Source organism: Lissotriton vulgaris, chromosome 9 (assembly GCF_964263255.1).
Source record: "Lissotriton vulgaris chromosome 9, aLisVul1.2, whole genome shotgun sequence".
Classification (NCBI taxonomy): domain Eukaryota; kingdom Metazoa; phylum Chordata; class Amphibia; order Caudata; family Salamandridae; genus Lissotriton; species Lissotriton vulgaris.
In genome coordinates, this window is record NC_141697.1 from 127469659 (window position 1) to 127482797 (window position 13139).

Consider the following 13139-nt stretch of genomic DNA (forward strand, 5'->3'; position numbering starts at 1 on the left):
TATATACTGTGTGTATTTGTGTGTATATGTAGATATATATTGTATACTGTGTATACTCGTATTATGTTGGCTGTCCGCCCCTTCTCCTCGAGGTCACGGAGAAAATTGGGTGGAACGGACGTCAGCACGCCAACGAGGACTTCTTATGCCTCTGATAACATCAGACTGAGTCGCAAGCTAGGCCGAGTCATTATGACGTCTTCGTCGACGTGGGAGAGCTAGGAAAAAGTTTGAGTGACATGCTGGGACAAGGGGTAGTTCAAAAGGTGAGGAATCCACAGGCAAATACTGTATTCACCAGAAAAAGCATTACCGACAGTATGTAACTTGTTCTTGTAGTCCTTGCTTACAAGAAGCAAGTCTGGCAGTAACTATGTCTCTTTTGCTGCTAGCCTTGCTTCTCGTAAGCAAGGACTATAAATACAGAGTGGCTGTTTATGCAGCGCTTGCAGGTTTTCAAAACACATAAATAAAAGGCATTGTCATTTTAAATGGCAATAGTTCAAACTCTCGCAAATGTGAGATCTATTGCAATGCAAATGTTTTTTTTTGTTTTTTTGTTACAAGAGATTTCGAAAGTACAAGCGCCGTGTAGGCCTAACCTAAAAACAGGCCAGAATCATGAAAAAGCTAAAACTATGGGAAAGGTGCAGTAAAAAAAAATTCCACTAGATGTGAGGGGAGGGGTGTGGTGCGGGGGGGGGGGGGGGGGGGTATATACTCAGGGCCGTTCTGCCCGTAGCGGGCACCGGGCATTTCCCCGCTGGGCCACTAGGGTCGAAAATCGGCCCTGTAACAAAGTTGGACGAAACCGGCCCCGGCAAACAGCTCGGCCGCTGTCAGGGTGGCCGGCCGAGCTCTTTGCCAGGGCCAATTTTGGTTCCCAGTCCGGCCCTGTGTATACCAAGAGAACCGGATCGAGGCTCAGCCCTAAAGGGAATACATCTAGCTCTGACGCTGCTGGTTGCATTTCTGTGTTTATGATTGCCTCCATTTTAAAGACATAATAATTCTGCTGTTCAAATATTTTTACTACTAGAAGAGACAGTCCTAATCTGCTCAGCCAAGTGTCCACATGTCAATTGCTTCTAGAACTACTTGCTATTTTGCCCCATGACCCTCCACTTCCCCAGACTAGTTCATCCTATGCCTGTCAAGAAGCGGGAGCAGAAAGGGAGCGTTCTCTGTTAATTTAGCAAGTCTCGCCTGAAACTTTTCCTTTTCAGTGACATTTGAGGAACGCCTATTATCACAGTCTGCTATCCCACATTTTGGACTCTTTTTGTAAATGGTATTTCTGTTTTATTTATCAGTGATTAGCTTTGCTTTAAAATATATAAATGAAACATCTCCTGGTTTAAGTCAGAAAACTGAATCCACTCATTGGGTTCTTGGAGGATAACATTGCACAAAGGTACCTTTATGTGAATGTGCCAAGAAGGCCTGGGGGATGTGCGCAGTGTAAGCGATTCAAGAGACAGCACTGTGCGATGCTAGATGTTAAGTGTTACGAAAGTTTGTTTGACAATGTGCGCCTGTGGATGGAACCAGTACTCTATTCAGATGAACAGATTATGCTCTATATTAAATGAAAAAGAAAGCACGAAAGTCATGATGAATACAAAGGAAAACATTTCACTAATCTGGAAGCAGCAACTGTGCTCATAGCAGAAATGTTGCAATCACGTGAATTTCTGAGCAATAAATACAGGGAGTGGCAGCGATTTTTGGTATTTTAAAGAGAAAACATGTTTTATTGTAATATCTGTGGATTTGCGAATTTTTATTTTTTATTTTCTTTGCATATGTGTGTGTCTGGTTGTAAATGTATCTGAATGAAGCCATCTCCCTAAGGTAGTGAATGAAACCTCGGGTGGGAACATTCCAGGGCAGTGACTAGACCCCCTCACCCCTTCTGCCATTGGCAAGGACATTCTTCAGCTCTCACCAGGGCAGAGAGAGGAGCCCCGTGTGACATTCCAAAACTCAGACCAGGGCAGTAATCACCCCATATACGATTATTTCTACAGCTCTCACCCGGGCAGTGTATTCCAAAGCTGTAGTTTCAGAGTGAAGAAACTCCAGCTAAGGTAGCACCAATGCAATCACCCCTGTGCACACGCAACCACAACCAGTTTTATAACATTAACTGCTAAACTGGGGTGAGCAAAGGAGGGCCAAAGTAATTGACGAGCTTGTCGCCTTCGCACACATGGGTATTACGGCCCAAATCCCTATGCCTTCATCCCTTGCCTCTCTATTGTGCAGCGTGCGCTGTGGTCTCGCTGGAGCTTTCTCCTGTGTCTTTCCGTTACTCCTAGTCTGCCTCATGAAAGTGTGTCCTTTTCCAAATCTCTCTCCTCGGCAGGTGACATTGGTGACAATGCCCACTGGTGTTTCAGTAAAAGAGGGAGGCGGGCGCCATTAGTGACTGCGTGCTCGTGTTGAGATAAAAGCAGGTGCCATTGGTGAAGATGCGCACTAGTGTTGCAGTAAAAATGGGCTTTGGCTGCTATTGGTGATGGTGCACGTCCGAATTGAGATAAATAGCGGGCGGTGAGCCGCATTGGTGACGTTGCGCACTAGTGTTGCAGTAAAAGTGGGCAGTGGGTATCATTTGTGGTTCGCGCAGATGTTGAGATAAAAGCGGGCGGTGGGCGCCATTGGTGACGGTGTACTCCTGTTTTGAGATAAAAGCGGGTGCCATTGGTGACGGTGTGCACAAGTGTTGCAGTAAAAGCGGGCGCCGTTGGTGACCGTGCAGTAAAAGCTGGTGGTTTTGAAAAGGTATACAAGGAATAAATATATATATTTAAAAAAAAGTTTGTTTGCCAAATGAACAAGAGAAAGGCGCAAAGGCCCCATGTTAAATAAGGGTTTTACTTACACAATGACCCATTGCATCGCATTTAAAAATAAAAAACTGTTGTAGGAGAGCATTTCAGAGAGATTTGTTTAAGAAAATGGGGGTCTGAGGCTGTAATTCTACCTTACTGAGTATAAGCACATTTAACAGGGGGTGCCCTCATGGGAGGATACAAAATGAGACCAGGTTGTACTATGGAGGGACTACTTAGCCTATCGACTATTGAAAAGCCAACATTTACAAAAGACAGTGACAGGAGCCGATTAAAAAGTTGGGCAGAACTTCAAGTCCATACCTCAATACAGCATGTCTCGAAGAAACAGCGCAAGTTTTGCCTAGGCGAGACCTAAAAATGATTGCAAAATTCATAGCCCTAGGACTTTGTTTCTAGGACTGTATTTGCACCCTAGGACTATATTGCAGGGTGTATCTACCATATGAGCACATTGGAATACTGAATGTATCTTATTCATGTACTATACCCCTTCATGTTGAGGTTGTTACAGATGTGGGAACACGTGATAGCTTTGTTTACAGTTGGAGCTTCATCTACCACCCTTTTTTTCAATTCTTACAAATATGAAATTATTCAAGTCGATATAACCCAAAATATCAGTTACATAGGATTATGGATTTAGGTCCAGATCTGTACTGAGGTAAATGTATGACATTGTTCTGCATTCTGTCCATCAATTGTTAGTTTTGCAGGTTCCAAATTGAAGCATTGGTCTATGGTCCGTTTCCATTTCAAGAAGCCATATTGTGAAGCTATTAAAATACCCCGATCCTTCACCCACTCCTCCAGCCTATTTAACGGTAACCTTCTCTATTTGGCTATGCCGTCCATTGGGGATATGGGTCTATCGTTAATGGGCAGAGCCTTGTCCCCCTTTTTGTAACTAGGGAAAATGATGGTTTTTCCCCACAAATCTGGAGGGCCCACCTTTGCAGTGACATTCATTAAGTTTGTTAAAAACGGCGCCCATATTTCCTGATGTACTAAGAAGTCTATAGGTACCCCGTCAGGTCCCGCTGCTTTGTCCGAACTATACTGTGCCAATCCACACCATTTCACTGATCAATCAAATGCCAGGTTGTCCTTTAAGTCAGCTTTCCGCATGGAATTACGGACCCTCTCCTCAATTGCAGTTATCCCAAAACTTTTCATAAAGTGTGCCCCCCAAACTACTTCTGATGCATATGAATCGAAGGACGGGTCGCTCTCACTTTTAAAAAGAGGGCGTTTATCACTTTCTAGAAATCCCTACGAATTTTCCTGACTGCTGCTGATATCAAGCTCTCCCATGCTTCCTCCTTTATGCTATTCACTTTAGCGTTCCGGACCTTCTTGTATTGTATTTGGAGGTCCTTCACTAAGGATTTATTTCTCGGACGAGGCCTCAGAGCTGCGTGGTGACATTTTAGGGCCTTGGAACATTCTGAGTCGAATCAGTGCACACTTGGCGGCTGGATCTTTGGTCGCTGTCTTACTAAATTAATTTTAATGTGTCTAAAGAGTTCTTCAAAGGCTCTCACTACTACTGCTGGATCAGAATAAAATTCTAGGCATGATAAAATCTCTGGGAGCATTTTGGCCACTATCACAGGAAATAATTATTCCTTATTCTACTCCTCCCATTTCAGAATGAAACCATTTCTCCTGGTAATCAGAGAATTAGGGACATAGTGGCTGATTGTTTTGTTGTGACATCCCATGTCCTCAAACAACAAAGGGCAGCGTGGATGCAAAAACGACACGATCTGACTTGTACTTGGTGGATTTGTTGAGTAGACCTTCGGACGCTACTATATAATCAATTGTAGAACCAATTTCTGGGGACCCAAACGTTAAAGCACCGGTATATGGATCTACTGTTTTAAGTATGTTTAGATTGCTACTAATAAATAGTCTGCTCAGCGCACTTTTATATGTTTTGTGGGCGACATTACAGATTGACTCCCCCTCGCCATAAGTTAGCCCACTGGCTGAAATTTTGAAGTTGTTAGCATTAAATTCTCCTGCTTATAAAATTCATAAATATTTAGGGTGTGAAGCACAAAGAAGATCCAACGGTTACTCTAGATGATCAACCTCCTCTGCTATTTTACCATCAAATTTATAATAGTAGTAATTGGGATCCAATCCCAATCCTTACCAGCCGCAGCAGGCCTCCACAAACACCTATCCCCTCCATTTTCCTTGGACAATGTGTTTGAGGTTAATGTATGGTTACATACAGGATTCTCGTAGAATGTGATTCTGAACATGGACATACATTGAAAATAATTCTGCATCTGCATTTGCATTTCAATTATCTGGTCAAATGAGCCATTCGTGTTTTTTTTAATACTCTGTGAACAGTTTTAACATCTTTACAGTTTTATGACGAGACATAGTGTCTAAAATCCTTTGCCTTTTTTAGGGCTGCTTTTCTTGTTGTGTAGATTTGTTATGCTTTTATTTCTGTTATGTAGGGCACGAGGAAGAGGTGGAATACACAGTCATTGATCAGTTCCAGCAGAAGTTTGGTCATGCTGTGAGTACTGCTGTTTTACTTTGTGTAATTTGAATCAGGACTCCGGTTCTTACTGAGATAGTCTTATTTAGGAATGGTTTTGTTTCCTTCTGGTATTAGATTATGCCGATTGCTCATGCTATGGCATATAGCACTGGAGTGTACTAAGATGTTTTTTCTGCATGGTTTCATTTCCGTCAGGAGACACATCACCCTGTATCTTTTAGTTTCTTTTTGTATCACTTTACTGTTTGTTTTAAATCTCCATTGTATGTCCGCCCCTGTAAACACAAAAATAGACTCCAATCTCTGTATAAACCTGTGCCATGTGCCTTTCTAAACCTGTGACATGTTTAGTCAAGTCCCTGAGATATCGAAACTTTTCTGTTTTGGAAAAAGTTTTTGATTTAGCTATACTGGAAGGGGGTATTTAAGTGATGTGGACAGAAGTAGAGAAAAAAGGCTTAGCACTTTGTGTAAGCCTTCTTTGCTCAAGACAGATATGTGCCTTCTAACATCCAGCCTACCTTTATTTTAGACTCCTTGTTACTGAGATTTCCGTCTTTATTTCCTATCCTCATTTTATTGTTTTTTCAGTTCAGGAGTGGTCTTATCTTAGTAGTATCAAAATTATTCCTTTCTATGTTCTTCAATGTTAGTGTAACAAATAGTATTTAACATACAGTGAACCGGAGGAAATCTGCATTTATTTTTAATTGTACTGTTTTATTCATAAAGCAAAATAATGAGATTTGTATGAAATGCTTCATGTTTAATGTTTTCCATCTCTGTAAGAATCATTGTAAAAAATACCAAATAATATTGAAAAATCTCTTTGCTGGATTTTATTAATTGTTTGTAATGATTTGTTATCATATATGGTTTTAATTGCACTAAGGATTTTCTTAATTTTGTATACAGATGCCAATAATTGAATAATAAATGAAGATTACGGATGTATGTGTTGCTATATTTTGTATGCAGATTTCCTTTGGTTCACCGTATGTTAAATACTATTTGTTACACTAACATTGAAAAACACAGAAAGGAATAATGTTGATATTACTTTGCCATTCCTGGTCCTTTCTGGTTTACCTGGGTAGCTCTCTTTTATGAGTGGTCTTTTATTAGGCCTTGTGAAATTCCACCAAATAATCTAAGGCCTGTCAACAGCACGCTTCGTCTTCTCTAGTACTTGTCCTTCTCGTGTCTCAACAAGTCTTGCTGTGCTGCCTGGTAACAGCATGTTGTCATCAACAACTCTCTCTCCTTTAAATGTTGCATTGACTATAGGCCTATTTCTATAGTCAATGAAGAGAGCAGCTGGGAAGTTTAAGAGTTTTTTGTGAAAGTGGCCACGACCACTTCATTTTTATTGCAAAAGCAGTTATGGTTGCACTCATCAAAATACTATTTTGCTCTCTTGATCATTTACCCCACTTTTGAAGCACATGAAGTTAAGTTTCATTGCACATTTTCATAAAAGTCTTCTCTTTGTCTCAAGTTGACTGTTGAGAAGTGAAATTGTGGCACTAATAACAATCAAGAATACCACTCCCTTGGCTGAAGGGAACACGTGCATGCTGGCTGGTAATTGCCATATAGGCTCTCGCCTCTGGGGAAAATGGGGTTAGGGAGGAGAGAGAAGAAACACTGGAGTTCGTTGAAAAGGTCTGGGCTTTTATTAGTGTATATCCAGTTTCCTTTTCCAAGGGCTTCATTGTAGCCTTAGATCCCGATGTAGCAGGCTCTACTGGACATCATGGGCCCGCTCCAGCATTAAAGGCCAGAGCTATGGAGGCCCTAGAGAGTGGAATGTTCTCATTTGTAAAAACAAATGCCTCTCCGAGCCCAAGGGGATTGAAATACTTTCCTGCTCCGAGAGGCTTTTGTTCACAGCAACAGCTGTAAAATGAAAAAAATTTAGAATGTTGCTCTCCGGGTTTCTACGAGCCATTACAAGCTCGGTGAACTCCATTGTCTTCAATGGAGAGCTAAACATTCCAACGTTCTAATATGGCTTCTATCAAATGTGATTTTGAAATAAAGCAAGGAAAACATATATTAAGATATTGTACAAATATTCAAGCTTGTTGGTAATTTCTCTGTAACAATGCACACTTACCTGATGCTCCAATAACAGGGTAGTTGATAATTCTTGAGAGTTTCGGGGCAGAATATCAACAGACCTGGAGGTATAAACAGGTCAACTGTAATCAAGAAGAGCTTGGATAGCATAGCGGAAATTGGGAAAGAATCGGGAAGTGGAAAGGGAAACGCAACACACAGGAAATGGGATAATGGAATGCTTACTGTAAACAAATCTTTTAATAGTGGAGAGCCCTTCTTCCATACAGCTGACTCTGCATATCCTGACCCAGAAGTGCTGACCATATTCTGCTGGTCTGCTGGGCTTTCCCTTTGGCCATGGGCAGCAGGGTTGGGCATAGGGCCTGGCCAGACTCTCACTTATTTAAAAATGTTTTTTCAGATCTGAAGATCATCAAATCTACATTGGAGTGCTGCGCTGGATGGAATAATCCCCTAGGAAAAACAATTTCTATTACATTTGAAACGGGACAGGGGATCACTTAGGAACCCCCCCAACATGGTCCTGGGGATCAGGGTGTGCTAACACTGCCCCCGTATTTGCCCTTTAAATATTTTTTACAGAACTTTGGGACCTAGTACTGTTGTGGCAGCTGCAACATTTTCTCTCACGTTGCAGCTACAAAGATGCTTTCAGATTTGCATATCCAAGTTTGGATCCAACATTGCATCTGGTCGAAAACGCTCCCTTGCCCAAAGGGATTTGAGTATGCTTTTAAACTTTGGATTTGAGGATATTCGTGGATCCTTAACCGTCTGGATATTCATAAACGTTTTTAAAAATGTAACAACTTCATGACCTACTTCAGCCACTCAAACTAGTAGGCAGAGTTACACCACACTTAAAAAGATACTACCTTTAGTAAAGTACTAACTTTGTCAATTGTATGTATTTTGTTCTGTATCGAAGAGCAAAATCTCCTATTGGAAGAACATTTGCTAATGACACTTTTGGGAACCCTCCTCTCTTTTTCTTGGCCTCCTTTTAAAACATTTCCTGTTGAAACTAAGACAACCATAATTACAAAGGTGCAATCACTGTGTCTGTAACATATATATTATTCACTGGAAAATACCCACAAAGGTTGCAGTGAAGGTATGGCTAGGTTTGCTTACAGCATCATAATGTATGTTTGAAAAATAACTCTGAAATTAATTGAAGAAACATTTAAAAAGAAGTTATGGTTACAAATCCTAGAAAGAACTGAAATTGGCCAATTGCACTCTAAATAAAAAATAAAATATATATGCGGTAAGCTTCTAAGTGCCAAATTCTTTCTTGAAAAAGTGGGAAGGGTGTAAGATTGAAGCCCTGTGGCGGCAGAGCAATGTATCTGAAAGAGACACGTTAGTGATAGATTCCTTACCTTAGAATATCCCCAGGCGTCAGACTGGATCCGGAAATTTTTGCGTAGCAATACCCCTGCGCGCTGGTAGGCGTCGTCTGCGGCTCCGCGTCCGTCGTCGGCGTCGTGAGCGCCGGGATGACGTCATCGGAGTATATAGACGGCGCCCATGCGCGCTGACGTCAGTTCTTCTTTTTTCCGCGCCAGCTAGCGCAGATCCGGAAGAAGCTCTACCCCCAGTCACTTTTTGACTGAAATCTTTTTGATCTTTTTGATCCTCTACTTAGTCGATTCTCGACTATCGGTGCCAGGGATGCCCGGGTTCAAGCCTTGCTCGAAGTGCGGCCGACTCATGTCGGTCACGGACCCCCATCGCCGGTGCCTGAAGTGCTTAGGCCTCGACCACGACGATCGAACCTGTGACGACTGCCGGGCCCTGACGTCGAAGGCTAGGCGGGAGCGGTCCCGCAAGCGTCTCGAGCTGAGGCAGTCGGCCCCGCGCCGCTCCAGGTCCCGGTCCCGGTCCCACGGGAGGTCGAGGGACAGGTCGCGAGGTCGGAGTCATCGACGTTCCGGGAGTGGTCACCGATCGTCTGGTTCCAAGTCCTCAGGTAAGAGGCATGAGAGGTCGGAGCGACACCATCGGTCCTCCGACCCGCCCCGTTGCTCGCACGATGCGACCGGGGATTCGGGCGACACCGCCCACGCGGCTCCGCGGGAGTCGCAAGCGTCGCCGCCTGCCCCACACCTTCGGGTCCCTGGGCACGGCGCGTCGCAGGAGGAGGTCGAGAGGTACCTCATGGCCATGAGGGCCCTCCCTCCTCAGTCGGTTCCCGTGGCGCCTTCGGGCCGATCGGCTCCGTCTGGAGGTCCTTCCGGGTCGGGCGCTTCGGCCCCGACGACGTCGGGTGCTTCGGCCCCAGCGCCGCTGGCGACTTCGGTCCCGGCGCCGCGCGACCTCGCTGGATCCGGCTCCGGATCCGGGACCTCGCCGGTCGACCCTACGACCTCACCGGCGACGTCCCTTCAGGTGTCGTCCCCGGCAGCCGTAGTGGTTGCCGACCCCAATGCTTCCTACGGTCCGCCTCAGGCGTCGGAGGGGCGCCGCTGGGCGCCGATTCCGACGACCTTCGGAGAATTCTATCTCCACGAGGAGGCCCTGGCTGTTGATCCTGGTCTCCAGGAGCCGGGTGACGAGGAGCAGTGGGAGGGGTCCGAGGACCCTCTGGCACGTGATTGCCAGTCTCATCAGGACTGGACATATGAGCTCGGGGAGGCCAGTGGTATTGACACATCGCCAGACACTGGATTTACATCGCCCCCGACTGTGGCTTCGGAGGCGGGTTCTGCTTACAGTGTAGTGTTGACGAAGGCAGCTAAGGCCCTACACCTTGAGCTCCCCGTCGCGGCCGTGAGGACTAATCTCCTCACTGAGGTGCTCAAACAGCAGTCCGGCTCCGCGGAGCCCCTTCTGCCGTTCAATGAGGCCTTGTGTGACGTTCTGCTGGGCACTTGGTCCAAGCCCGCCACAGGTCCCCCTGTGGATAGGAACGTGGCCAGACGCTACCGCCCGGCACCGGGCGACCCTTGCTTTTTGTCCACCCACCCCACCCCCGAGAGCCTGGTCATCCAGGCCTCCACTTCCCAGACCGCATTCCCGACGGCCCCGCCCGATCGGGAATCCAAGAGATATGAGCAGTTCGGGAAGAAGGTCTTCTCGTCTGTGAGCCTAGGGCTCCGGTCAGTGAACACCAACTGTCTCTTGGGCCGCTACACCCACACTCTGTGGGACACGGTTGCGGAGGTGCTGCCACAATGCCCTGAGGAGGTCAGGGCTAAACTCAGCCAAACCCTTGCGGACGGCCGAGATGCGGCACGCTTTTCTATCCGGTGTGGGCTGGATACCACGGACTCACTGGGCAGGGCGATGGCAACGACGGTGGCGGTTCGACGCCACGCCTGGTTGAGGTCCGCCAATTTCTCGGCCGATGTCCAGGCCACTCTCCTGGACATGCCGTTTGATGGCCGTCGCCTCTTGGGCGACAAGGCAGACCATGCGCTGGAACGTTTTAAGGACTCCAGGGCCACGGCCAAGTCCTTGGGCCTTGCGGCCCCACGCCAGCAATCGGGTGCCTTTCGCTCCTTTCGTGGCCACGGAAGGGGCGCCCCACCACGGACCGTCAGCCACGCGCCGCAGAATGTTCAGCAACGCGGTGGCGGCCGTGGGAACCGCCGTGGCGGTGGTCGGGGCCAGCGGCGAGGCCAGTCCACACCTCCCTCGGCAGCCCCCGCCTCAAAACCTTCCTAGTCCGAGCTTTCAGGCCCATGTGACGCCTGTGGGAGGCAGGGTTCGCCATCACCTCTCTCACTGGCATACAGTCACTTCGGACAGGTGGGTGCTGCAAATTGTCCGAAGGGGTTTCTCCCTCCCCTTCGAGTCTTCCCCTCCATCCATGCCACCTCAATACCACCGTGTGTCGGGGGATCACTTGCAACTTCTGCAAGAGGAGGTTTCGGCCCTCTTGGCCAAGAGGGCCATCGAGCGCGTTCCTGGGCCAGAAGTAGGACGTGGTTGTTACTCCCACTACTTTCTGGTGCCCAAGAAGGGCAAAGGGGGCCTACGCCCTATCTTGGACCTACGGAACGTCAACGGCTTCCTCCGGACGGAGAAGTTCAAGATGCTCACTTTGGCTCAGGTCCTGGCTGCCCTGGACCCAGGAGACTGGATGGTAGCGTTGGACTTGCAGGACGCCTATTTCCACATCCCCGTCCTGCCGGCCCACCGGCGTTACCTGCGGTTCACGGTAGGCCAAGAGCATTTTCAGTTTACCGTGCTCCCCTTCGGCCTTACCAGCGCCCCACGGGTGTTCACGAAGGTGATGGCGGTGGTCGCAGCCCATCTGCGCAGGCAGGGGGTATCAGTCTTCCCCTACCTCGACGACTGGTTGTTGAAGGCGGGCTCGCCCCAGTCAGTCGTCAGCCACCTCCAGACTACGGCCGACCTCCTGCACTTGCTGGGGTTCTCCATCAATGTGCCGAAGTCACACCTGTGTCCCTCTCAGAAGCTCCTCTTCATCGGAGCGGTTCTCGACTCGGCGCAGTTTCGGGTTTACCCACCCGAGCAGCGGGTTCGGGATATTCAGGCTCTGATTCCTATCTTCGGGCCGTTATCCCGGGTCTCGGTCAGGTTGACGCTGCGGCTTCTGGGACTGATGGCCTCCTGCATCCTTCTGGTGCGTCACGCCAGGTGGCGGATGCGGGCTCTGCAGTGGGACCTGAAGTTTCAGTGGGCCCAGCATCAGGGCAACCTATCCGATCATGTCCTGATCTCGGAGGGCACTGCGAAGCAACTGCAGTGGTGGCTCACGGACCGCGACTGGGTCAGTGGCAGACCCCTCTCTCTACCCCAGCCGGAGCACGTAGTTGTGACGGACGCGTCCCTCCAGGGCTGGGGAGGCCACATGGGAGAGGCGGAGATCAGAGGCCTCTGGTCTCCGGCGGAGTCCCGGCTCCACATCAACCTTCTGGAGCTGCGGGCGATTCGTCTTGCACTGAAGGCATTCCTCCCCTCTGTCAGGGGGAGCGTGGTGCAAGTGTTCACCGACAACACCACCGCCATGTGGTACTGCAACAAACAGGGCGGTGTGGGGTCGTGGACCCTTTGCCAGGAGGCTCTGCGCCTCTGGCAGTGGCTGGAACATCAGGGCGTGACTCTGGTGGTTCAACACCTGGCAGGTTCTCTGAATGCCAGGGCGGACGAACTCAGCCGCCGGTGCATGATGGATCACGAATGGCGTCTGAACTCGGACGTGGCGCAAGGTCTCTTTCGACAGTGGGGAGAGCCTTGGTTAGATCTATTCGCCACAGAAGAGAACGCGCAATGTCAGCAGTTCTGCGCGTTGGAGTTTCCAAGGCGGCACTCGCTCGGAGACGCTTTTCGTCGCGAGTGGAGCTGCGGCCTGTTGTACGCCTTTCCGCCTATACCACTTCTGCCCAGAGTGCTGAAGAAGATCAAGCGCGACCGGGCCCAAGTTATCCTTGTGGCTCCGGACTGGGCTCGAAGATACTGGTATCCCGAGCTACTCAGCATGTCAGTCGATCCCCCGATTCGTCTGCCTCTTCGGGAGGACCTTCTGTCGCAGCAGCAGGGGACGGTCCTGCACCCGAACCTGTCCAGTCTCCACCTACAAGCTTGGAGATTGAGCGGCGGCAGTTGAGGCCATTTGACTTGCCTCCCGAAGTCTGTGACATCATTCTGGCAGCCAGGCGTCCCTCCACTAAGTCGGTATACGCCTGCCGGTG

General features: G+C 48.2%; 1 protein-coding gene across 2 annotated transcripts in view; it reads left to right on the plus strand.

The window, feature by feature from the left end:
* EXD1 (exonuclease 3'-5' domain containing 1) overlaps positions 1–13139 on the plus strand; it is a 995593-nt gene that overhangs the window by 416849 nt on the left and 565605 nt on the right. For both annotated transcript variants that reach the window (XM_086937165.1, XM_086937166.1), the window contains exon 6: positions 5342–5403. In XM_086937165.1, the coding sequence (XP_086793291.1) occupies positions 5342–5403 (62 nt within the window). The remainder of the gene's footprint in view (positions 1–5341; positions 5404–13139) is intronic.